Below are 26860 nucleotides of genomic sequence, written 5' to 3'. Positions count from 1 at the left end.
AACAAATGGAGGAGAAATGCTTTATTACACCTCATGTTTGCTGTTACTGTGTTTTAGAAACAGCAAATCGCAATGATTGACTGTTCATGTGCAGGAAGGTGTCCCTTCCTGCACGTAAACAATCATTTAAAAAAAATGACGATTTGCAACTACTATGTGTGCAGCACACATAGAAGTTAAAAATCACCAAAATAACGATTTGCCACTACTATGTGTGCAGCCCACATAGAAGTTACACATTGCCATTCTGGATTATTTATGTGCAGGAAGGGACACCTTCCTGCACATAAACAATCATTCCCTCAACGCAGGCACTCTTGCAGAGTGGTGCAAGGGTGCCTGCTTTTGGCTCTAGGCAGCTAAATTTAGTTCCAGCACTGGGAGAAATGCAGGGCTGCACCGTATTTTTGTAAATAAGGCGCATCCCTGTGTTTCCAAAGTGAAGGAGCACGCGTTAGCTGTTTTGGAGCTAACCCGTGCTCGGCCACTTTATTATAAATATGCCCCTAAGTTCTACTTGAAATACACGACAGATAATAATATGCACTGGGGTAGAACCAACTGTAATAAAAAACGCATTACGACGATAAAAGATTATTGGATTTCAGAAAATTAACAAAACAACGTTCAGCACACATAGGTCTGATTACTTGGCACTCAAATCTCATTCACTCGTGATTTAATTATACATAATTACAAAGTGGTCTGACAGCATGGCTTACGGTTTATGGGGATCCATGGAACACTACTTTTTCATCATTAATGTTTAATTCTAGGAAGCATCACACACCTGAAGGCCACTTTTATCGAACTGCAAATAGTTCAAGACCACGCAGCGGACGAGAGCTTCACTATTCGGTGCGATTACACAGAGCCCTTCGAACGTTCAACCAGTCGGAATGGCGACCTGGTAAGACTTTGTAAACGTTAATAAGTAGAATTGATGACTTGATTCCTAAATGTTACCTGAATTCAGCATAATGTACAGAATCTTCAGCTGCCTTCCTTAACTGGTGTGTAGTGACTGACAAAAATGTTCATAAACTCTTCTAAGACAGTAGAATTCCCTAAAGCGTACGATCCTGCACATCTCATTGACCCATAACAGCCTCTCCAAAAATTATAATTCATTTGAGTTCTTCATTTTCTACTAAGTTCAAAACCTGTCTGAAGGATACAATCTATCGTAAAAGCAAAAATAAACGTTGTTTTGTTTTGTTTTTCTTTGGATTTGCCAAAGCTTGATGCAGTGTACTACTCTTATCCTGACAAATTGGGCATGCATGCTACGGGAGGGCATCATGGCAGTCAATGGTGCTACACTTCGTCTTTATTATATTTGCTTAAGAAAAGATCTTGACTTAAAGCACAGGGGGCATCCACTTCCAGATTTTGCACAGACACAAATGTTCGTTTTCCCTTCCGTTTTCGTAATTTATGCAAATATGTGAAATGTTGAAAATTAGCCAGTGCAAAATGTTACTCATTTGTTTTCTGCAGAGGACTTGTTGAAGCAGAAACAGTTTCGCTGAAGACAGCTTTAAGTAGAAAATATGCCACAAGATACACTCTCTACGTGAACCAGTTCCCTTGTTAGTATCTTGCAAAGTATGCCCTCACTTACACTGTTCACTTGAGATGCCCCATAGTGAATTAATTGTTTTTACATATAATATTGCATATTTTTCCTGATATTTTGCGTAATTTGCAGGAACAAAATTACACTATTTGGCACATTCTTATTCCAGATCTAGGTGTAAATGGGGCAGCTTAGCTTGCTGGCCTGCCCCAGGCAACAGAGGACCACTTTTAAGGTACTATGCCATGCCCATCAAGCCTCAAATGTATTCTCATAATATGTCCCGGGTCCCACACTGTAATCATTAGATGCCTTCCTTTTGCAGGTCCATAGATTCCCAACGTGCACAAATGGGAGGCAAATCCTTTAAAGTTGTTGCTGCCAGATATGGAATGCCTTCCCACAGTGCTGCATTAGTGCTACTGATGTACTACAAAATGCTATTTATTAACCTACGTGTGGAGACCAACGCCTCTGCTGTTGTTTCTACGTGGAGTTCTCTGCCAATGTAGCGGTGATCTCTGCACTCATAAGCATGTTATTTAGGTGTGTATGTGGGATGGACGAGAGGAAGTGGCTGAAAAATGGGATACACTCACCACAAAATGAGAGAGGCTAGGGAAATGTAGAGAGGGGGTTAGGCAGGGATACACTACTGCAAACACCCACTCAGAAAGAGGCAAGAACCAGAAACAGTCTGTTGCTGTTCACAACTACACTTCTTTAGTTTCTACAGTCCTAAAGGTGAACAATCAGTAGTAAATATAATCCAGCCCAGCCTTGGTTTAAGTCACGCACCACACATGGCCAATCATAAGTCCTGACACACTCCCAGAGGAAATAATGGAGTCAGGGACTTAAAATAAAACCCTATTCGAAATATATAACATGAAAACCTGAAAGAAAACAGACCCCACAAAACACGTTCCTAATTTGTACCTTAGTCTTTGAAAGGTAACAGTTATAGATATTCTTGTGGAAGATAATGGCCAACAAATAATTTAGGCTGATTTTCTTGAGCCGAAGTGATCACATTTAGGGATTCAGGGTGTATACTGCAACACTAGCATAAGTGGATAGCCAACTGCAATCTATGATCACCCCTTGCATTTCCTCCATATATTCATTTGGGATCTCTTTTGAGCTTCAAGGTTCTCAGTTCCTTATTTCTCCAAATCCACATTCTCAATTCCAGCTACCTTCTTCACCACAACAGACAGCCTGTAAACTATTTAGCATTCTAAAGAGCTCTAATCAAGAAGAAATAATTCTATTGAGCCCAAATCAAAAAGTCCTTCTCAAATCCCTCCACTTTAGCCTTGCAAATACTATTCACAGAACCATAGCTCATTGAATATTTGCAGACATAAAACATAATCCCTCCATTGATTGGGAGAAATGCTCCATAAAGTCTATATCACAGTATTGTCAAACCCGTTTAACATCTTTGCACAATAAAATATCGTTCATGTCTCAACAATAAATATAATCAATAGTCACACTCTGCTTTTGACTTTATATTAGCTCCTCCATGCCCCCCTGTTTCTCCTGTGCTCCGTCCCGCTTTACATCCCCTATTCATTGTCTTTGCTCCTTCCAGAGCTGCCAACCTCTCTTCTAATCCAAGTTTGCTGCCTCAGTTGTCTTTACCAATGCAAGATGCTTGTATAATGCGTCAGTACATTGCAACACAACTTGGTACCCACTTTAGGAGTTTGAAAGGAAAAGAAAAAACAATTATTCTATACATTCCAGACACCTATCACATTGCATCATCATGTTGCATAACGCAATGTGGCGACCATCTTGTAAATATAGAAAACAACAGTTTTTAATCTTTGAGGGTGGCTGGTTGCAAGAGCATTACAAAAAAACCTGGTACTGGAAAAGATAACAGGGACAGTCACAAATTACTGTTAAAGCAACACCTTTTGTTTTTGCCAATGAATAGTCAAAGTTATATGTGTGTGGCTTTTGAATGTGTAATGACAAGAAAGTTTACATAATTATTTTGGGTAATAACATTAAAGATTTGGTTCTGGCTTGCAATTCACAAGTTTTTGTTAATTTGTTCACTTTTCTTGAAATATATTTTTTACAAAAGACCAATGTAAAACAAAATTAGCTGGCAACTACCTTAAATATAGATATAATTGTTCTTTGTTCTTCTATTCTAGTGGAAATTTTGCCATGATGCATTTCCTGTAAAACCGGATACTGATTATTTAATCAGTGCTTACAATATACCAGTAGCAAAGATAGCCGATGATCCACCAAAAAAGACTTTCCAGTACAGTTCACCAGGTACTACTTTAGTCTATGACCAACATTAAAATGAATTATTTTATCTGTGATTTTGCTTTTCATCAAATGATTGTTTACAAGTAAGTTCGTGATCCCTCCATAAGCCATTATTCAATCGAAGACACATATGTAATAGAAAACATTACAAGTGTTATCACAGCATCAGGTAATAATTACTTTGTTTTAAATTGTATGATTATTATTTTTTTTTTAAATACATTGATTTTATATAAACAGTCTATAGCAAAATTGCCAAATTGGAAGAGCATCAGTGTTCATGTTCTGCATAATTTTTCTCGAAAATGGTTAGTCGATAACAAAGTATTCAAAGGAATATGACCAAGCAAAATTGCACAGATTGTGCACATGCAAAAGGCGGCCAATCCATAATATAATTTAAATAATATATAAAATATGTTAGAATGAGGACACAAAAGCGTTTGCTGTGTGTGAGTAACTTATGCATTCTTTAACTGAATGTTCTAAAATAAAATTTGTTTGGATGCGAGGTTCACATCGAAAAGCAATGTGCCTGAATAGCAAAACTGGTAGTGTTTTCAAGTGACCACGTACAGAAAATCAAAATGAGATTTACTGTAGCAAAGGGGAATATTGAATGCTTATTTAGCATACACTGGTCATTGGCAAAATTCTAAAAAGTTAGGGTTCACGCTAGAAATGACTGTATTCCAATATTTGAACTTTGATAGTGATGTCAGATATGTGGTACTATCGATTTGCGACATTAGTTCCATTGTGTCCATTGTGGCAATAACTCATCCAGTTTTCTCGCAAAATTAAACCTAAATGAAGGATCAGTATACCACCACACAAAAGCAGGCGTTAGACACTTTCTATCCTCTAGAAATGCAAGTTCCCAAATCATACGCATTAATACACTGCTGGCAGTTGATGCTACTGCAAAGGCAACAGTATATGTATGTGTGTAGCAAGAGCTAGTGGTTGACCGAGTCAAATGTTGCAGATAGATCTAGATAAAAGCAGGGCGCTGACACTGCTGCAGTCAGCATACAGATGGAGGTCTTCTGTGGCTGCCGTTATCACCACTTCAGTGCTGAAAATTAACAGCTGCAAGGTTTCCCATTGATATATTGGATACTTTCAGCTAATCTTTGCATTTTACCCAACTGCATTTTACCGCTGGAGTTTTTGAGCATATAGTTACAATGTTCTCAGCAAACATTCAAGTCTTTGAATACAATATGATATCTGTCAAAAAGGTTAGGACTGACTTAAAGTGAGACATTTGCAATGGGGACATTGGGCAACCACGAATGTCCACAAAACTGCAGCACTACCATAGTAGGACAAAGAGTACAAAAAAGCAGAGTCTAGCGTGCTTCAAGCGTCAAATTTAAGATGCCTTAGTATGATGGGCTACACATGAATCAGGTGTAATTCAAAAGTTTAAAGGTTGCATGAGGTACTATGCTGTTGGCAGGATTGACCAACCCTAAAATGTCATAATATTCAGTAAGGAGTCAGTGAGTAACCCTCTATCTATGTATAGGAATTGTTTATTATAACATTTGAATATAGCACTGTTTATGTTTTGTAAAGCGCATGACTACCCAAAGTATTCCCTGTGCTGGTGAGTACTGTGCTGAGAGTAGGGCCTCTGGTACACTAACGGGAAAAGTTTTTTCCTGAAGGAAGGTTCATTTTCCGGTGCTCTGAGACTGGGTGGAAGATGGTTCCACAACTTCGGTACTACGAGTGCAAACGATCTTCCTCCCCATCTCATCCTTCTTACCCTGGTTGTGCTAAGGAAATGAAGATGCGAGGATCTCAGGTGTCTAGTTGAAACATAAATGGTTACCAACACTCTGAGCTTTACTGGGCCCTTGTTATTTATGTCCCTATGAGCAATACAGGGGGATTTAGACGTAATCCTTCCTCAATTAGGAGTCAATGCAGCTATTTGAGGGGTTCTCTTGTGGAGACACAGCTAGGAACCTCTAGAAGGAGCCTTGCAGCTGCATTTTGCACAATCTGAAGTCTCTTTATTATGTATTTGGGAGCGCCCACATAAAGTGAGTTGGCATAATCCAGATGGGAAACTATGAGGGATTGAATGACCATTTTCCTTAGATGCTCTGGGATCAAAACCAGTATCTTCCTGAGCATTCGGAGTAAAGAGAAACAGATGCCAGACAATGTATTTGCTTGGTGGTCCATTGCTAGCAAATTGTCTAACCAGATACCCACATTTTTATCACCAGATTGGGAATGAGGGGGGGGGGTTGCATGTCAACAGGCCAGCTGATCAGAGGTCTGTGTATGGCCTGGTTTCCAAGGATCATTAATTCCGTCTTATCACCATTCAACCAGACATCCAATGGTGCAGTTTATCCAAACAGGGTGCCAAACCTTTATTACCTGGATTATGGTCTTCTGTAAGAGAAACAACCAGCTGGGTGTCAAACGCATAGGAGACCGCTGACAGGTTAAACATCTTGCACTAAGGTTGCAAGCTGGCGCACATATATATTGAACAATGTGGGGACGAGAGACAATCCCTTAGGGACACTACAAATAGTCGGAAAGCTGTCAAAGTGGCAGTCGTTGTCCATGACTTGGTAGGATCTGTTTTCCAGATATGAGGTGAGCCAATTTGATGCTGTGCCCTGAATTCTGACCTTGCAAAGTCTATCTCTTAGGATCTTATGATACTCTGTGTCGAATGCCGCACTTAAATCCAGTAGTAGGATGGCAGCTGAGCCTCTGTTATCCAGTATAGCTTTGAGCTCCTCTGTGACCACCAGAAGTGCTGCACTCTTACTTTTTTAATCCATTAATAGCCCTCTAAACCAGTCAAAATCCCACAGAGCGAATGTGAGAGGTAATGAGATGTGAGAGTGGGTATTGAGATGTGAGTGAGATTGCAACACATAATTCTATGCTTAAAACAGTCTAACAAAAATTCATTGGATGCACTGCCAATGAGAAGCTACTACATACCCTTCATTACTTCTTTAAATTATTTTGGCTGGGTGGGATCTCACTAAATGAAAGAGAGTGATATACTAACTCTTTCTTGTAGTTGGGTAGGAATCAAACAAAATAAAAAAGAGGGTTGTATATTAACTCTTTTATTCCGCCAGATACGAATCATACCAGATAAAAAGGAGTGTTTATCAGGAAGACCAGTGGGCTGAGAATACTGGGACTTATTGATAAAAAAGATAACTGTTAGACCTGACACCTTTTGGCGTGGTTCTTCCCCCATATTTTGCCTCTGACTCATGTGTGTTGATGCTGTGCTGGATTTCGTTTTTGCTGATTTAGATGCTTTGGACACTCTGCCACTGCTGATCAGTGTCAGAGTGTAAGTGCTCCTTCTGTAAATTGTGATATTGATTGAGTATACCTAATTGGCATATTTGTATCACCACGAAGTCCCTAGTAGAGGGCACTGTGTGTGCCAGGGCTGGTGATGACAAATGTTACTAGTGGGCCTGCAGCGCAGATTGCGCCACCCACATGAGTAGCTTTAAAAGGGCGACTCAGGCCTGCCAGCGCAGGGCCTGTGTGCAGTCAGTGACTGCCACGACAGCCTGGCCAGTGTCCCCACTGGCTAGGCCTAACCCTTCCCTGTCTGTGCAAATCGTCACCCCTATGGAAGGCTCCAGGTACCCCCCTGGGCAGGGTGCAGTGTATGGATAAGGTAGAGCATGTGCTAGTGCAGGTAATATGCTCTGGTAGTGGGCTGCAGCCATTTTGTGTGCTCACTGCTGTAAGGCTATCTTGCTCCATAGAGTAACATGGAGGGGGCTGGGCCCATGTGATACCAGCCTATCTTCCCCTAGGAACAAGATGGGACATAAGTGAAAGATATCCCTGGACTCAGAATTTAATGACACATCTTTTAGTGAAGGGTGTTTTTAAATCCTGTGTTGGAGAATAGCACTTTTAGAAAGTGGCTGTTCTCTTGTCTAAACCTTTCTGTGTGCCTGGGTTTGTGGAATGCCTGCCTGGTCTGGATGTGAGCCCCAGAGGAGAGGGTCGGAGCCATCCCGGGGATGAAAGGGCACATCTGCCTGCCTGGGGGAAGGGAGGAAGGAATGCCTGATAAGTGCTGAGCTGCGCCTGCCTACCTCCCCCACGTTAGCTCTCTCCTGGTGGTCAACTGACCCCCCTGGCCCTGAAGCTGACAGGAAGAAGAAAACCAGAGACACCTCAGTGCTCCGCAACCCCCAGAACTGGTTTAGACTGGACCAAGGGCCTCCATGCACAAAGACTTCAAAGACATTGAGGGGTATAAGGGAAGGACCCCTGACTACAGAAGATTAGATTCTGAAATTGTGCAACCAAGAAGGAACCTCTGCTGGAAGGAGGACGGCTAGGGAACTAAAGGAAGACTGCCTTGCTGTGTGCTCTAAGGGCTGACCTGTTCTACTGTCTACCTGGAAGCTGAGGAGAAGAAAAGGGGCTTTGCTGTGTGCTGTGACCCTGCCTACTTGAAACTGCCAAGACTCTGCTGTGTGCTGTGTCTACAACTGAATCTCCAAGGGCCTGAGAAGAGCTGGCCTCCTGTTGGGAACCCAGGACTAAAGGTTCCTAAAGCTATCCCAGAAAACGGCTGAAAAATCGTGCTGTTGGGACCCGAGACGCGTGGTGCTGGACTGCGGAGCCTGAGGACGGGATCGGTGTGCTCATCGGCACATTAATCATGAGGGTCGGAGGCTTGATGAGCCTCCCCTCGTGAAATCTGCTCCCAGGTGGTGGCAAGGTCGAGAGGGTGGTCTAGTTCTGACCAGCGCCCTGTAAAACCCTTTGCCGCCAAATCACCGCCGCAGCCCGGAGCCAGGATCACCCCTAGAAGTTGCCGTTCGTGACCAGGAGCTGCGGGGCCGAAGATCGAAGCCGCCGCGCTCCCATTGGTCGAAGGAGCCGAGCCCCCTCACCAACGCCGCGACGGGATTGGCCCGTGCGGCGTAGCGTCATCAGCGTTCTGGTGCCGTGATTGGCTGAGCTTGCGGAGCGTCATCGGCGAGGCCGCGCTGCCATTGGTTGGCGGCCTCGCGCTCAGAGGGGCTCGACTGAGGGCCGCGACAGGATTGGCTGCCTCCGCTGAAGCTGCGGGAGGTGCCGAAGAATTGCCGTGATCACCGCCGGGCCCGGGAAAAGGTGAGCTGACCTCGCCGAGGGATTCGAACCGCGTCCCGTCCCCCCTGGCCTGCCGTCCCACACCAGGTGAGCCTCACCTCCTCCCCCGCCGCTCGTTGGAGTGTCGAGAGCGGGCGGGAGGGGAAAGGGGACCGGCCGGGGCGGGGGACGAGAGAGATCTGCAGGGCGAGGTGCGCCCGGAGCCTGAAAACGAGTGAGGCTGTCCCGGGGCAGACAGGAGAGTCCCTGGGCCGCGCGGTGAGGTGCATCTGCAGCGCTTGAGGTCCAGTGCTTGAGGGGCTGATTCCCTGGCATAGCTCATACGCTGGGATTGTTTTCTTTGCTCATGTTGAGAGCATCACAATTATGAATCAGTGGCCATATTTTCTTACCTACTGATTTAAGAGACTAGAGACTATTTTTGGTTTGGAACCTGAGACTATTGTTTTGAATGACCAGAACTGCCTATTTACAAGTACCATCCTAGAAATTAAGTGCAACCTTTAAGCTAAAATGCTATGTGTTCTAAAGAAGTGATTATCATGCAACTGCTTCATTTACCTGCTGAAACTAGATAAAGTTATATTTTATATATACTTACCTGTGTGGTCTCAGTTTGTGGTGGATTGGGGATTGTTGCTGTGTTAAGTGCAAATGTTATCCACATTGCCTCCGAGTTTAGCCTAGACTGCTCGCGCCATGCTACCTAGAGGGTGAGCAGGGGTTATCTCAGAGGGTTATTCCGTCGCCCTGACCGGAACTAGGGGTCCCTACTTGGGCCAAGGTACTTACCTTTGCCAACCAGAGACTCCCGGTTCTAACATTGGTGGCTCGCGGTGCGGATTTTGAACTAATAATTGCACTTGACCTGCAGTGATTTCTTGTACATCACTAGTCTAGTTTAGCGGAACAGGTTGCGCAAGATTTTTTTTCTTTTTGGTGAAACCTTTTTAGTTGAAAAAGGGTAGGAGGTACCATGTCTCAGAACGCGCAAAGCATGAATGTAGAAGTGGAAGTGGAATTTGACATCAACGAGTTGCTCACCTATAACAAGGAGCAACTGAGAAAAGTCTGCAGACAGCTTGAATGCCCAGTAAGGGGTGGCGCAAATAAGGAAGAGCTACGGACAGCTCTGAGGGCCTGGTGGGAGGCCAAACATGGTGAACTAGAAGCTACTATTGAAGAGGGTGGCGCACAGGAGATTGTTTTTCTGCCTAGTGATTTGCCAGTGGCGAAGCCAGCGTCTAGGGCCGGCAGCACCCACTCCAGTAGGATTATTTCTCCAGAGGAGGTGGAGGAGAATCAGAGAGCTAGGGCCCATGAGATTGAGCTTTTGAAGCTCAAAGCGGAAGCCGACGAGAAGAGACTGCGCCTAGAAGTTGAGAAAGAGGCGCAGGAGAGAGCGGCACAGGAGAGAAGGCATGCTCTCGCTTTGGAGGAAAAGAAGCTCCAATTGGCTCATGAGAGGAGCATGAAGGAGTTGGACTTCAAATATAAAGAGAGGGGGTCCAGTTCCAATGGTGGCAGCGCACAACCAGTACAGGCGGGTAAGGTATACATACCAAAGGATCTGGTACAGAATTATCAGAAGGGTGAGGATATTTATGCGTGGTTCAGAGCGTATGAACTTGCCTTACAGATGAATGAGGTGCCTAAGAAGAATTGGGGAGCAGGATTGTGGAAGCATTTTGAGGCCTCTGGGAGGGATGTTTTGGCACCCTTAGACGCAAAGGATGCTTTGTCCTACTCCGCCATGAAGGAGGCTTTGTGCCTCAGGTATGGGCTCACTGCTGAACAGTACCGCCAGAAGTTTAGGAACTTCAAGAAGCTTGATTCAAGTACTTGGGTGGAGTGTGTGAGTATGTACACGCGTGCACTGGAAGGTTGGATGAAGGGCAGCAAAGTTACTGATTATGTGGGGTTGTGTCACTTGATTAGTAGGGAGCACTTAAGTAGTTTGTGTGTCCCAGAGCTGCGCCAGCATCTTTTGGATAGTAAGTTAACTGATCCCAGTGAGCTTGCTAAAGAGGCGGACCGGTGGACTAGCACCAGGGTCCACAAGGGGGTGGTAAGTACCCCAGCCAAAGGTGGACAGGGTCCCCAGCAGAAGAGTGGGGGGGACACGGGTAATCAAAAGGAGTCTTCTAAAGGGCCCCAAAGTAGTTCCCAGGAGAAGGTGTCTCAACCCCCCAAGTCTAAGAAGTCCTGGCCCCATAAGGGCCCGCAGGACAAGAAGACCCTCACTTGCTATGCATGTAGGGAGGTGGGGCACATTGCTCCAAGCTGTCCAAAGAAGAAATCAGCACCCACTGGTGCTGCAGCTCCAGCTCCGGCGTTGGCCAGTGTAGCTTTGGGAGGGGATTTGATTTCTAGTGGGGAGGAGGGGTTAGCATTGATGACCCTTGTCTCTCTAGGAGACCAAGAGATGGCCCAGGAAACCTTGCTGCCCCAAAACACTAAGAAATACGGGCAGAAGGTGACCATCAACGGACAGGTGGTGGAGGCTCTGAGAGACACAGGGGCCAGCGTGACATCTGTTAGGTGTCAGTGGGTGTCTGAAGAGCAAATTGTTCCCCAGGTACTCCGGCCTGTGGTGGCAGCTGACAGTTCAGTGCGCTACTGCAGGCTGGCGAAAGTTCCATTTGAGTGGGGAGGAGTCTCCGGTATTTTGGAGACTGTTGTAAGTGATGCCTTGCCTGTAGATTGTCTATTAGGTAATGACCTGGAGAGCTCCCCATGGAAGGAGGTGGAGCACAGGACTCACTTGGAGATGTTGGGTTTGCCTGCGTGGATCTGTGTGTCCACCCGTGCAATGACAGCCAGAGAGGGCGGTCTAGCAAAACTGGAGCCTGGAACAGTGGCCCAGGGACCTGCCAAGAGAGGAAGGGGTAGAGGGCGCGGGAAACCGGCCCCCACTGTTCCCACGGTCCAGGAGGAGGCAGACCCAGAGGGGGATGCCCTGGAACCTACAGGGGAGCAGGTGGCCGAACTAGGGGAATTGCCTGAGCTGTCCCAGTGGCAGCAAGAGGGTGGTCCCTCCAGGGAGGAATTCTGCCAGGCTCAGAAGGAGTGCCCTTCTCTCATTGGTGTGCGGCAGCAGGCTGCCGACCAGGCCGCAGGCCTGGGGTCCAAGGAGCATTTGATCTATTGGGAGGATGACTTACTTTATAGTGAGCCTAAGTTCGCTGAGCCCGGCGCAGCCCGTGTGCTGGTGGTACCGGAGCGCTTCAGGAACCTCCTACTGGGTCTGGCTCATGACGTGCCTCTCGCAGGACATCTGGGGCAAGACAAGACCTATCACAGGCTTGTCACCCATTTCTACTGGCCCCAGATGAAGACGCATGTCTCTGCCTTTTGTAAGTCTTGCCAGACTTGTCAGGCCAGTGGCAAGAGTGGAGGGAGGCGCGTGGCCCCCCTCCAACCCTTTCCCGTGGTGAGCACCCCTTTTGAGTGGGTGGGCATTGACATCGTGGGGCCCCTGGATCCCAAGACGGCCCTAGGCAACAGGTTTATCCTGGTCTTGGTGGACCATGCCACTCGGTACCCGGAAGCCCTTCCGCTCAGGACAGTCACCGCCCCAGTGGTGGGCCGTGCCCTGATGGGGATCTTTTCCCGGGTGGGATTTCCGAAGGAGGTCGTTTCGGACCGCGGGACAAACTTCATTTCTAAGTATATGAAGTCCCTGTGGAGTGAGTGTGGGGTGACCTACAAATTCACCACTCCTTACCACCCTCAAGGAAATGGTTTGGTTGAGAGATTCAACCGCACATTGAAGGGCATGATCATGGGCCTGGAGGAGCCCATGAGGCGGAAATGGGATGTCTTGTTGCCATGCCTGTTGTTTGCCTACAGGGAGGTGCCTCAGAAATCCTTAGGGTTCAGTCCCTTTGAGTTGCTGTATGGCCACCCTGTCAGAGGGCCTCTGGCTCTGGTGAAGGAGGGGTGGGAGAAATCCCGTGGGAAAACCCCTCAGGATGTGTTCAGCTATGTGCTGGCCATTCGCAACCAGACCAAGCGCTTCAGGAAGCTCGCTCAAGAGAACCTGGAGGCTAGCCAGGAGGAAATGAAGAGGTGGTATGACCAGAACACTTCTCTGGTTGAGTTCCAACCTGGTCAGAAGGTGTGGGTGATGGCGCCAGTGGAGCCTTGTGCGCTCCGTGACAAGTGGTCTGGCCCATATGAGGTGGTGGAGCGCAAGAGCGAGGTTACCTATTTGGTTAACCTGAAGACTCCCAGGCAGCCCCTGAGAGTGCTACATGTGAACCGCCTCAAACCCCACTTTGAGAGGACTGAAGTAACTATGCTCATGGCTACAGATGTTGGAGGGGAGGAGGATAGTGATCCTCTCCCTGACCTCCTGGCAGTCAAGGAGCAAGATGGGTCAGTGGATGGTGTGGTCCTCTCCCCCACCCTGACCCCAGAACAGCAGGAGGACTGTCGCCAAGTCTTGGGTCAGTTCGCCCCACTGTTCTCCCTGACCCCAGGTGTCACCAAGTGGTGCGTCCACGACGTGGACACTGGAGACAGCATGCCTGTGAAACAGAAGTTTTACAGGGTGGCTGACAAGGTCAGAGCTAGCATCAAGGAAGAAGTTTCCAAGATGTTGGTGCTTGGGGTTATTGAGCCCTCCAGCAGCCCCTGGGCTAGCCCAGTGGTCTTAGTGCCTAAGAAAGCTGCTACCCCCGGTTGCACCCCAGAACTTCGGTTCTGCGTGGACTACCGTGGGCTCAATGCGGTCACCAAGACTGACGCGCACCCCATCCCCAGAGCTGATGAGCTGGTGGATCGGTTGGGAGCTGCCCAGTACCTGAGTACTTTTGATTTGACTTCAGGGTACTGGCAGATTGCCTTAACTGACGGGGCAAAGGAGAGGTCAGCATTTTCAACGCCAGAAGGACACTTCCAGTTTCGTGTCATGCCCTTTGGGTTGAAAAATGCCCCCGCCACATTTCAGAGATTGGTCAACCAGGTACTGGCAGGGCTGGAGCAATTCAGCGCAGCCTACCTGGATGACATTGCGGTGTTCAGCTCCACTTGGGAGGAACACCTGCAACACCTCACTGAAGTGTTGAAGGCTCTGCAGAAGGCAGGCCTCACTATCAAGGCCAGTAAATGCCAGATAGGGCAGGGATCTGTGGTGTACTTGGGACACCAGGTGGGGAGCGGCAAGGTGGCGCCCCTACAGGCAAAAATTGATACCATTCTGGCTTGGGAACCCCCCAAGACTCAGACGGAGGTGAGAGCCTTTCTTGGTCTCACTGGGTATTACAGACGGTTTGTCAAAGGCTATGGCACCATTGTGGCCCCTTTGACAGAGCTGACATCTAGGAATCAGCCCAGGAAAGTGAATTGGACTGAGGCCTGTCAAACTGCTTTTGACACCCTCAAAACTGCCATGTGCACAGCACCGGTGCTTAAGGCACCTGACTTTTCCAGTGAGTTCATTGTGCAAACTGACGCTTCAGAGCAAGGCGTGGGAGCAGTACTGTCTATGGAGAGAAGGGTTTTTTAGGGTACAGGGAAATACCAGGCGCACAGCTCACGATAGTGTACAAGAAGGGTAGGTCCGGGTGCAAGTAGGTGAGGGGACAAAAGGCCCTAAACCCCTCCAGATGTGTGCAGAGCACACGCAATACAAGGCAAAAACAAATACCAATTGCACACCAAATTACAGTAAAGAAAGGAGATGCCTCAATGGACATAAAGGTACAAGTGACAGTGATCGAGGCAGAGCAGAATAGTTGTTGAGTGAATCCTCTTTTATTTCATGAAGGGCCAGCCGACACGTGTTTCGTCGTCAAGCGGTAACAGTGCTTGCACGACTCATCAGGGCTGTGACGAGAAGAAGAAGGACCCTAGGTCGCTTAGCCGGTGATACTTCCGACCCGGCCCTCGCTCAGGACCAGGCTGCTGGTGGGTTGATGGATGTGGCTCCAGATTCGGTGGGCGGCTGCGCTGAGGTTCCGGGTCCGCACCCGGAACTTCGGAACTTCTGTTTGGGAGCACCCTCCCCGCCGTCCGCCTACTGGATTCTTGATCCCGCCGCAAACGAGTGATTTCTCGCCTGTCACTTCCAGACCCATTACTCGGACACCCCTGCATCCTAATGTGAATGCGTGCCAATTCTTGTGTGGCACCACGAACTTCTTAACATTGGGGCACTGCCTCCTACGTTGAGCATTCCCCTCAGCGCAGCCGCCCACCGAATCTGGTCCTTCTTCTTCTCGTCACAGCCCTGATGAGTCGTGCAAGCACTGTTACCGCTTGACGACGAAACACGTGTCGGCTGGCCCTTCATGAAATAAAAGAGGATTCACTCAACAACTATTCTGCTCTGCCTCGATCACTGTCACTTGTACCTTTATGTCCATTGAGGCATCTCCTTTCTTTACTGTAATTTGGTGTGCAATTGGTATTTGTTTTTGCAAGGCGTGGGAGCAGTACTCTCACAGATCAATGATGAGGGAGGAGACCAACCTGTGGCTTTCATTAGCCGGAGGCTAATCCCCAGGGAACAGAAATGGAGTGCCATCGAAAGAGAAGCTTTCGCTGTGGTCTGGGCTCTGAAGAAGCTGAGGCCCTACCTGTTTGGGACTCACTTCCGCGTTCAGACCGACCACAGGCCCCTCAGATGGTTAATGCAGATGAGGGGTGAGAATCCAAAATTGTTGAGGTGGTCCATTTCCCTACAGGGGATGGATTTTACGGTGGAGCACCGCCCTGGTACAGAACACGCCAATGCTGACGGTCTGTCCAGATTCTTCCGCCTTAGTGATGAGGACTCCCAAGAGGTTGGGTAGTTCTCCCCACTTTCAGCTGGAGGGGACACGTGTTAGACCTGACACCTTTTGGCGTGGTTCTTCCCCCATATTTTGCCTCTGACTCATGTGTGTTGATGCTGTGCTGGATTTCGTTTTTGCTGATTTAGATGCTTTGGACACTCTGCCACTGCTGATCAGTGTCAGAGTGTAAGTGCTCCTTCTGTAAATTGTGATATTGATTGAGTATACCTAATTGGCATATTTGTATCACCACAAAGTCCCTAGTAGAGGGCACTGTGTGTGCCAGGGCTGGTGATGACAAATGTTACTAGTGGGCCTGCAGCGCAGATTGCGCCACCCACATGAGTAGCTTTAAAAGGGCGACTCAGGCCTGCCAGCGCAGGGCCTGTGTGCAGTCAGTGACTGCCATGACAGCCTGGCCAGTGTCCCCACTGGCTAGGCCTAACCCTTCCCTGTCTGTGCACATCAGTCACCCCTATGGAAGGCTCCAGGTACCCCCCTGGGCAGGGTGCAGTGTATGGATAAGGTAGAGCATGTGCTAGTGCAGGTAATATGCTCTGGTAGTGGGCTGCAGCCATTTTGTGTGCTCACTGCTGTAAGGCTATCTTGCTCCATAGAGTAACATGGAGGGGGCTGGGCCCATGTGATACCAGCCTATCTTCCCCTAGGAACAAGATGGGACATAAGTGAAAGATATCCCTGGACTCAGAATTTAATGACACATCTTTTAGTGAAGGGTGTTTTTAAATCCTGTGTTGGAGAATAGCACTTTTAGAAAGTGGCTGTTCTCTTGTCTAAACCTTTCTGTGTGCCTGGGTTTGTGGAATGCCTGCCTGGTCTGGATGTGACAGGGAGGGGCTGCAGAGCCCCAGAGGAGAGGGTCGGAGCCATCCCGGGGATGAAAGGGCACATCTGCCTGCCTGGGAGGAGGGAGGAAGGAATGCCTGATAAGTGCTGAGCTGCGCCTGCCTACCTCCCCCACGTTAGCTCTCTCCTGGTGGTCAACTGACCCCCCTGGCCCTGAAGCTGACAGGAAGAAGAAAACCAGAGACACCTCAGTGCTCCGCAACCCCCAGAACTGGTTTAGACTGGACCAAGGGCCTCCATGCACAAAGACTTCAAAGACATTGAGGGGTATAAGGGAAGGACCCCTGACTACAGAAGATTAGATTCTGAAATTCTGCAACCAAGAAGGAACCTCTGCTGGAAGGAGGACGGCTAGGGAACTAAAGGAAGACTGCCTTGCTGTGTGCTCTAAGGGCTGACCTGTTCTACTGTCTACCTGGAAGCTGAGGAGAAGAAAAGGGGCTTTGCTGTGTGCTGTGACCCTGCCTACTTGAAACTGCCAAGACTCTGCTGTGTGCTGTGTCTACAACTGAATCTCCAAGGGCCTGAGAAGAGCTGGCCTCCTGTTGGGAACCCAGGACTAAAGGTTCCTAAAGCTATCCCAGAAAACGGCTGAAAAATCGTGCTGTTGGGACCCGAGATGCGTGGTGCTGGACTGCGGAGCCTGAGGACGGGATCGGTGTGCTCATCGGCACATTAATCGTGAGGGTCGGAGGCTTGTGGAGCCTCCCCTCGTGAAATCTGCTCCCAGGTGGTGGCAAGGTCGAGAGGGGGGTCTAGTTCTGACCAGCGCCCTGTAAAACCCTTTGCCGCCAAATCACCGCCGCAGCCCGGAGCCAGGATCACCCCTAGAAGTTGCCGTTCGTGACCAGGAGCTGCGGGGCCGAAGATCGAAGCCGCCGCGCTCCCATTGGTCGAAGGAGCCGAGCCCCCTCACCAACGCCGCGACGGGATTGGCCCGTGCGGCGTAGCGTCATCAGCGTTCTGGTGCCGTGATTGGCTGAGCTTGCGGAGCGTCATCGGCGAGGCCGCGCTGCCATTGGTTGGCGGCCTCGCGCTCAGAGGGGCTCGACTGAGGGCCGCGACAGGATTGGCTGCCTCCGCTGAAGCTGCGGGAGGTGCCGAAGAATTGCCGTGATCACCGCCGGGCCCGGGAAAAGGTGAGCTGACCTCGCCGAGGGATTCGGACCGCGTCCCGTCCCCCCTGGCCTGCCGTCCCACACCAGGTGAGCCTCACCTCCTCCCCCGCCGCTCGTTGGAGTGTCGAGAGCGGGCGGGAGGGGAAAGGGGACCGGCCGGGGCGGGGGACGAGAGAGATCTGCAGGGCGAGGTGCGCCCGGAGCCTGAAAACGAGTGAGGCTGTCCCGGGGCAGACAGGAGAGTCCCTGGGCCGCGCGGTGAGGTGCATCTGCAGCGCTTGAGGTCCGTGCTTGAGGGGCTGATTCCCTGGCATAGCTCATACGCTGGGATTGTTTTCTTTGCTCATGTTGAGAGCATCACAATTATGAATCAGTGGCCATATTTTCTTACCTACTGATTTAAGAGACTAGAGACTATTTTTGGTTTGGAACCTGAGACTATTGTTTTGAATGACCAGAACTGCCTATTTACAAGTACCATCCTAGAAATTAAGTGCAACCTTTAAGCTAAAATGCTATGTGTTCTAAAGAAGTGATTATCATGCAACTGCTTCATTTACCTGCTGAAACTAGATAAAGTTATATTTTATATATACTTACCTGTGTGGTCTCAGTTTGTGGTGGATTGGGGATTGTTGCTGTGTTAAGTGCAAATGTTATCCACATTGCCTCCGAGTTTAGCCTAGACTGCTCGCGCCATGCTACCTAGAGGGTGAGCAGGGGTTATCTCAGAGGGTTATTCCGTCGCCCTGACCGGAACTAGGGGTCCCTACTTGGGCCAAGGTACTTACCTTTGCCAACCAGAGACTCCCGGTTCTAACAATAATGTTTTAGAGGTTAGAGTGGGGGGGCTTGATTTACATTGTTACCAGTTCTGAAAGCTTCAAGGATGAGATCATAGAAAAGCTGTATTTTGGAATAATTATTTCCAATCATCACATGTTCAAATAATTCAAGTACATTATATGGAGATAATACACCCATGCCATTATTTTCCTGTCAAATTAAGCATCACAAACACGATGGACATCACAACCGTTCGCTATGGCGCATTTAGGTGCAATTCTGAAAGTGTCAAGATGTTTGTTGCACTTAATTTCTGATTTAACACAATAAACTCCCAAAACAAAATGAAGTACAACTGACATCTTCACCATTATCAAAGTTAAGAGCAGTCTGATTTGGGCTCTAAGGATTGTAGACAGGTACTACATAGTTCTGCAGGAGAAAATCACCCGACACCAAGGGTCCACACTGCATCACAAAATAAATGGGCACCTTGCTAGCAACACAAATGCTGAGCAAATACGGGCGATTGAAGCGCAAGTTGATTTTGCCACTTGGATTCCAAGAACGTGCTCATACACACTTACAATATTAGCATAGCTTGGACCTGCATGGTGGGTGCCACTTCTGAGAGGAAACAGATAATAATGTAAATCTTTTGCGCAGTCTGTGGTTATCCTGAAAACCTGATGTTCTAAAGGATTTGCTCTTGCAAACTCTTGCAGTTCAAATAATTCTAGGGTTTGTGTCTTCTTAGATCTGATGTTAGCCAAAGCCTTTTGCTTTAAAATATATATATATATGTACAATATACTTATTTAAAAGGGCTTTCAGCCAGCTTTCTCATTGATCTGCTGATGGGTCATTCACATTTTGTGCCTGACCACTAATGCATACTACAGCAGGAGTCAGGGAGTCTGTTCACTTCAGGCACTGGATAACTTCACTTTGAGGGACTGAATTTTGCTCTTTCACAAGAAGCAGTCTGCACACAAGTAGGCCTGGGCGTAAAATTCCGCATCGCTTGCGGAATTTCCAGACTTTGGCAACTCTGCTTTCCGCTGAGAATGCAGAATTACTGATAAACGCAGCACTCCGTAACGGAGCAGATTTTTTTCCATTGGCGCATTCAAAATGTAATTTTGCGGGTGCGGGTAACGTGATGAGACTTGACAGGCCCTCGCGAGCAGCCGGGATGCCCTCAGAAGGCAAGGAGACTTCATTCCCCGACCAGTAGTACACCAGGAGGCCCCTGTGCAGAGTGGTTGAGAAAGGGGGCAGGGCCTCCGACAACTAAGCAATCCCACAGTGGGGGATTTAGTTGTTGCAGCAATAGCGGTTCTTGGCCCCCAACGACCCTCAGCAGCCAAGGGGACTTCTTTCTCCAACCAGAAATGTGCCAGCAATCCATTTGCAGAGTGATTGAGAAAGGGGGTAGGGCCCCCGACGACGTCTCAGCAGTCCCACTGTGGGGGACTAACTTGTTAAAACAATAGGGGTTCTTGGCCCCCAATGACCCTCAGCAGCCAAAGGGGACTTCATCCCCCAACCAGTAATGCGCCAGGAGGCCCCTGTGCCGAGTGGTTGAGAAAGAGGCCAGGACCTCCAATGATGTCTCAGCAGTCACGCCGAGCAGGACTTGTCGTAACAATATGCGTTATTGGCCTCAACAACCCCCAGCAGGCAGGGTGACATCACCCTCCAACTAGTAGTGCGCCAAGAGGCCCCATTGGAGAGTGGTTGGGAAAAGGGGCAGGCCTACGACTACATTTCAGCAATCCTGCTGTGGGGGACTAACTTGTTAAAACAATAGGTGTTCCTGACCCCCAACGACCCTCAGCAGCCAAGGGGACTTCATTAGGGGCAGCCAAGCAATACTCTGGCCGATCACGGAACTTCTCAGAATTTGGTGGAGTTTTTCTGCAACTCCGTCGAATTTCATAGAGTGAAATGATGCAATCCGCCCAGGTCCTTTCTGTGCCAATGTTTTTGTTTTAAATGTTTTACTTTGATGTTGCCTTTGTGCTTAGAGTCTGATGTGACAGCAGGATGCTTTACACCAGATGTCAGCACAGGCCACATGCCACACTTTAAGGCAGATTTGTGGCACAGTGGTCAAAGAGGCTGACTCTGAAGCGCGAAGCTCGCGGTTCAATCGGAGGTGACAGCTCAGCTCAGCATCACGTGACCCTAGGCAACAGCTCTCAATCGCGCCGATGACCCCCAGTGCCTTGAAACCTTAAGGGGTGATATGTTCGCTCTTTACACATAGGAATTATTATTATTATTTATTACTTTATCAGTTCCTGTCTGCTGCCAATGCTGTTATACATTTCTATTGGGAAAGTCCTTTGCTTTTCTGACTTTTTCAGATAAATAAAGGACACTCCAAAAGACATTTTGACAGCATAACAAATTGCATCCATTTGAAACTGTTCTGTAAGAAGTTATAAAAAGCTTCATATTTGCACATTTGAATTCATATGCAGGCAATTCTTCAGAACACGTATATTCTGGACTCAATTTCACCAATGGTTGTTTATTAACATTTGCCCAGAAAGAAAACTAGCCTTTATCGCAGTACTTCCCAAACATTTTAAAACCACAACCCAATATTTAGTACAACAAACGTTTGCGACCCACCTAGCTTTAAAAAGAATGCTACAATGCAGCAGTGTGATTGGTCTGAGCGCTGTGGTTCAGCGCTCAGACAGGCAGCAAGAGCCTATGTATGTTCCTCACCAGAATGTGCATTACAGCCTGGTGGGAAACAAGCAAATCGTGCATGACTGTTTAGCAGGGCCAAGACGGCCGGCCAAGCAGTCAAGCCCACTTAAGTGCACCAACTCCTCCCTTTGCTGGCTGTGACACAGCCAAGCTCCCCACCACCCTTTAAACCGGAAAAATTAAATGATAATAACATAGTGTCATTATCATTTTCTTTTATCCACTGTTCAAAATGCAGTGAAGCGACGCTCCTCCACATTAGTAAAGGAGCTGCTGCTGGCTGGATTAGAGGGGGGTAGAGTTCAGTGGTTCAGTGGTAGAGTGCATCGTAGAGTGCAGTGTCTCGAAACATCCTAAAAATTGTACTAGACCTGCAGGTCTAGTGACTTAAATAATCAACTCATCCAAATTATAATGCTCTTGACCCATACAATGGTTTCCCAATTATGTGATACTGGGCAAGTATTTTATTTTACTGAGATGCCATTTTCTTCTTCATCACATACGAGAGCACCTTCAAATATGCGGTTCAGCAAGTCTGCTGTACAGAAAAGTCCACAAAGGTCTAATAGACTAAACGTTTGCTCAATATGTAATACAAATCTAGCCACATAAAGGATACACATGACCGCTGACTTGCCCCCATTCCTTAACCGCATTGTCATCAGTGCAGGAATGTTTCTGAACTCATGTTTTAGTGAATGCATAACCAAAGCATAAAGTAGCAGCACTCAGTTATTTGCAATCAGCAGATTTTACACTGACATGCCCAAAGAATTTCCCACTGATCCAATGTCTGGAAATCGAGTTTCGGCAAATATTTGTTATTTGCACATCACCAAGTGTTGTGATTTGTTTGGCTCCTAAGAAAATCTTTGTTTGCATCACACATCTGAATTACAAAAAAAAGTTATTTCATAATTCCTCATATATTCCGAAAGAACTACTTTTCATTTACAAGCGGTTTAAATATTGTGTTAGAAAAAAACCCTGACATTTTACAGCCTTTTGTTTGATGCTCATTATCAGATAATTCACTTGACAAAAAACACTAACTATAATAAGAGAAAGAAGAAGTAAAAAACATTTTCCAGGAACAGATAAGCAACAATTAGTAAAAAGACAAACTGGCATTTGACCTCTGCCCTTGAACAGACAGTATATGTGTCAAGACAAAAACAAGATTTAAAGGCATCTTTATTGCTCATTCACTTTCTGAATGAACAGAACACCTGTTCTTACAGTTTAAATTAACTGGCCAGCAAGGTCTAGTAAATGCTAAAAATAGCTCCACCTGATGAAAATTCACTCGAGTGGGCGAGTGGATTTTTGGAACCCTGTAGTGTAGTGGGGGGGAATAGGGTGGAGTGGGTTGGAGGGGACTGAGGTATTGGGGTGGAATGGATTGGAGTAGTTTGGGGTGGATTGGATTGTGTTAGAGTGGGTTGGATTGAGTGAAGTGGGGTGGATTGTAGTGAGTGGACTGGATGGGTCAGATTTGATTGGAGTGGGGTGAATAGAACTGGGGTGAGGTGAATTGGATTGGGGTGGATTGGAGTGGCGTGGGTTTGAGTGGGGTGGATTAGATTGGTTTGTGGTGGGTAGATTGGATTGGAGTGGATTGGACTGGACTTGAGTGGTGGATTGGGTTGGAGTGAGGTGAGGTGGATTGGACTGGAGTGAGGTGGATTGGCTGGAGTGGGGTGGATTGGATTGGGGTGGATTGGATTGGAGTGGGTTGGATTAGAGTGGGATGGATTGGGTTCGAGTGGGGTGGATTGGAGTGTGGTGGGCTGAATGGATTGGATTGAGTGGGGTGGACTGAACACGGGTGGATCGGATTGGAGTAGAGTGGATTGCATTGGGCTAGAGTGGATTGAAGTAGAGTGGGGTGGATTTGACCTGGGGTGGGGTGAATTGGGTTGGGATGGGTGGACTGGGTGTGGTGGATTGCATTGAGGTGTGGTGGATTGCATTGAGGTGGGGTGGATTAGAATGAGGTGGATTGGAAAGGGTGGCATGCAGTGGGTGAATTGGAGTATGGTGGTTTGGAGTGGGTTGGGGTGGATTCGAGTGGAGTAGATTGGATTGCAGGGTGCTGGAATGGATTGGAGTGAGGTGGATTGGATTGAATGGGGTGGATTGGATTGGGGATTAGGATGAGGTGGACTGGATCGAGGTGGGATGGACTGGATTTGGATGGGGTGACCTGGACTGGGGTGGATTGCATTGAGGTGGATTTAATTGGGGTGGGGTAGATTGAAGTGGGGTAGATTGGATTTTTCTGGATTGGGATGGATTGGATCTGTGTCAGGTGGATTGATTGGAGTGGGTGGATTGAATTGAACTGGGGTGGGGTGGATTGGATTGGATTGGATTGGATGGGATGGGGTGGATTGAATTAGATTGTTTTAGATTGGAGTGGGTCAGATTGTTTTTGATTGGAGTGGGCATGATTGTTTCGGAATGCAGTGGGGCAGATTGGAGTTGGATGGATTAGAGTGGGGCAGTTTGTTTTGGCTTGGAGTGGGGCAGATTGGAGTGGGGTGGACTGGAGTGGGCAGATAGTTTTTGATTGGAGTGGGGCAGACTGTTTTGGATTGGAGTGGGGTGAATTGGGGTGCACTGCACGATAAATACACATACGAAAGAGACTATGTTGCTGTGCAATAATTCGAACAAGATAATCCTCATATTTTGAGAATAGTGTTAGTGAGCAACAACAAAAGAAAACATGAGTGCAAAATGAGAAAAGAAAAATTGGCAAAATAAAAGAAAGTTAACTATCGAAAAAAAATCTTTGCAATATTGTTTATCCTTCTTGGCATGTTTTTGCCAATCACACGCCTTCTGTTTGCATGGCACTAAAATAAAAAGAACAAAATAGTACCATAATCACGTAGGGAGCAGCGGACAGGCACTGATTAAGTTGAATCAACCAGTGTTTGGTCCCTGCTCCACAGAGAGGAACGGAAATGATGTTGGGCCTGCAGTGACGAATTACCAGGCTGTAAAGAAGAGTCTCATGTTAAGTGCATATAGTTCACTCTGCTAACGTTAATTGTGAAAAGGCTACAACAGACCACTCTACGAGCTGCTGAGCATGGTCTTTGATGCTATAAACATGGCTCCTGCACAAACCACCTTTCTGAAACCATGAAATATGTTCCAACATACAATGTAAGCACAGCAAACAAAAACTTCACCACAAACCCAGGGTGCATGTGATAATTCTGCGTTCTAGAGGTCGAAGAGGGTGGGAACTACTGCGATCAATGCACCCTCACTTTTTTTCTTTAATGCAAGTCCCTTCCTAGACTTTGTGAAACCGATGAGCAGCAGGCTCGTGCAGGGGCAGCTTGTAAATTCCCTGCAAAACACAGCTGGTAAAAGGGGATCAACCACAGAGCTTCTTGTCTTTTTAGCCACACTCTGCTTATGCATTGTGCTGGGCAATGAGGCTTGTTGGCAAGCTGCTTTGTTCTAGGTGAGTGTAAATATACAGCTAGTAGCATTTTGAAGTTCACATCTGCATTTGAAAGTCCATCTCTCCTATCACCTCCACTACTCTGAATTACCATTACTTGTCTCCAAGAATGTGTTCACTCTATTTCAAATATGTGACTGCTTGTTTCATTAAGCCACATAATCGTAACTAGAGAAAGGCCTCCTGTCATTTGTGATACATCAGTTCAGGTCTGGATTTATTTACTAACAGTATGGTTTCTGTGACTTGTGGTATTTGTTTCTTACTTTATAGCTATTGTTGAGTAAATAGGTAGTCAGGCTCATGGCTCTGTAAAGCTAAGCTTCACATGCTGATTCTGTCTCCCAATGTCATCACCATCCCCACGGCCAGATTTAGTGTTCAGTCGACTTGTTACTCTGTCACAAATGTGGCAGATATTCCGTTCTTCCTATTACAAGTTGCCATTGGATAAACTTATAATAAGGTGGACAGGAGATCCGTTCCATGTATGATGGAGTAACCATCCGCTAAACTCTAATTCAGGTCCTATAACACAATTTATATATATATATATATATACATATATATATATATATAACACCTTATTCAAATAAATAATCTTAATCCCAAACCAAACCGTCATATATATATATATATATATGACGGTTTGGTTTGGGATTAAGAGAAAGAGAAAGGGGCCGTCTCGCTGTGACCTTCACCGCGGAGTAACGGCGGGAGCAGGCTGCAGCATTAATGAGGGAAGCATCAGAGAACGGGGCACACTGATGTGCCTTAACAACGTGGTGGGGCCACTACAGCCACTACGAACTTGCTCAATCAAATGCACATGCGGGACCCACTATTGGGAGACAAATGATGGCAGGCAATACTACAAATCCCAGAAACCAGTAGGAGGGATCACGTGCTACAAAGCAACAATGAAGCTTTACTACAAAAGAAAGCGGAAACTGCCTTGAAATGCCACATGTACATTCTTTCCCCAGAAGAAAGTGCGGACAGCACTGAAACGCGTCGGGATTGCAAGAATTAATAAACGGGACCTGACTCTTCCTGCGCATGCAATAAATGATGGTTTGTAACCAACCTGCTCCTGAGTGATCCTTTTGCTGCAGAGCCTTTGGGCAATATATATATATATATATATATATATATATATATCCAAAAAACAGTTTGCCCATAAGCAATACGCGCACTCAGAAGTATGGATGCTGTATTTTATTCCTTAGAAAACGTTACGCGTTTCGGCACCAGTTGTGCCTTGATCACACGTTAACCAATATGACACAATGGCACAGTTAAATAAAGTTTCATCAAACAAACATAAACATCGAAGAGGTAACTTTTGCAAAGCAGGGAAAGCAGTTCATGAGTGCAAGTAAATGGGTCGGCCATTTTGTAGTGTAGAGCCGCATGAAGTGAAACATAGTAAACCCATCAATGTTGTGTAAGAGTGTACTTCTCATAACAAGTATATGTAAGCCATTCAATAGACAACTTGAGTAGTGTTGAGTTGTTCGCGTCTACGTATCTCTAACGACAATTAAGTCCGAGGTAAGGCAAGTGCCCCCGCGAACTAGTGAGTCAATGATGGTGTAATCCCTCATTGACTCACAACATAGTATTTTATTTTATGAACCCCCTACTAGAGATGTTCTAAGTACCCAGATTTATTTGGTACTTCTATGTGTTATTCAAATGATAACACCCTACATCAATCTAACTTGTTGATAATTTCCTTCGGTCTAGTGCCAAAGGTCGACTTGAACAGGGGACAGCCCTGCTACTAAGTAATGTCTCCAAATAACAAAGTTGTTCTCCCTCTACTAGTGGTTATATCAAATTCTCTAATTACATGGGTCCATAACTGCACATTGTAACAGTGATAACCTGCAAGATCAAATCTCCTCATATCAAAACTCAAACAAAAATTAGAGCCAAAAAATGTCAAAAGTGCAAAGCAGTGAAAGTCTTATCTCTAAGTAGTGCAGTGATCTTCTTTAGAATCGTCGAAGAAAAAGGTAGGGAAGAGTGAGGTGCATAAGGACAGTGAGTTCTCCCTTCCTTTCCTCCTGAAAGA

At 46.9% G+C, this 26860-nt stretch overlaps 1 protein-coding gene across 3 annotated transcripts in view; it reads left to right on the top strand.

Annotated features, from left to right (window-relative positions):
* Positions 1–26860, top strand: part of IL17RB (interleukin 17 receptor B) — a 321832-nt gene that overhangs the window by 213042 nt on the left and 81930 nt on the right. For all 3 annotated transcript variants that reach the window (XM_078661590.1, XM_078661589.1, XM_078661591.1), the window contains 2 exons: positions 777–910; positions 3757–3883. In XM_078661590.1, the coding sequence (XP_078517716.1) occupies positions 777–910; positions 3757–3883 (261 nt within the window). The remainder of the gene's footprint in view (positions 1–776; positions 911–3756; positions 3884–26860) is intronic.

The sequence above is a fragment of the Lissotriton helveticus genome, chromosome 9, assembly GCF_964261635.1.
Source record: "Lissotriton helveticus chromosome 9, aLisHel1.1, whole genome shotgun sequence".
Lineage (NCBI taxonomy): Eukaryota > Metazoa > Chordata > Amphibia > Caudata > Salamandridae > Lissotriton > Lissotriton helveticus.
Note: the sequence above shows the minus strand (reverse complement) of the source record. Positions and strands in the feature narration are given on the sequence as shown.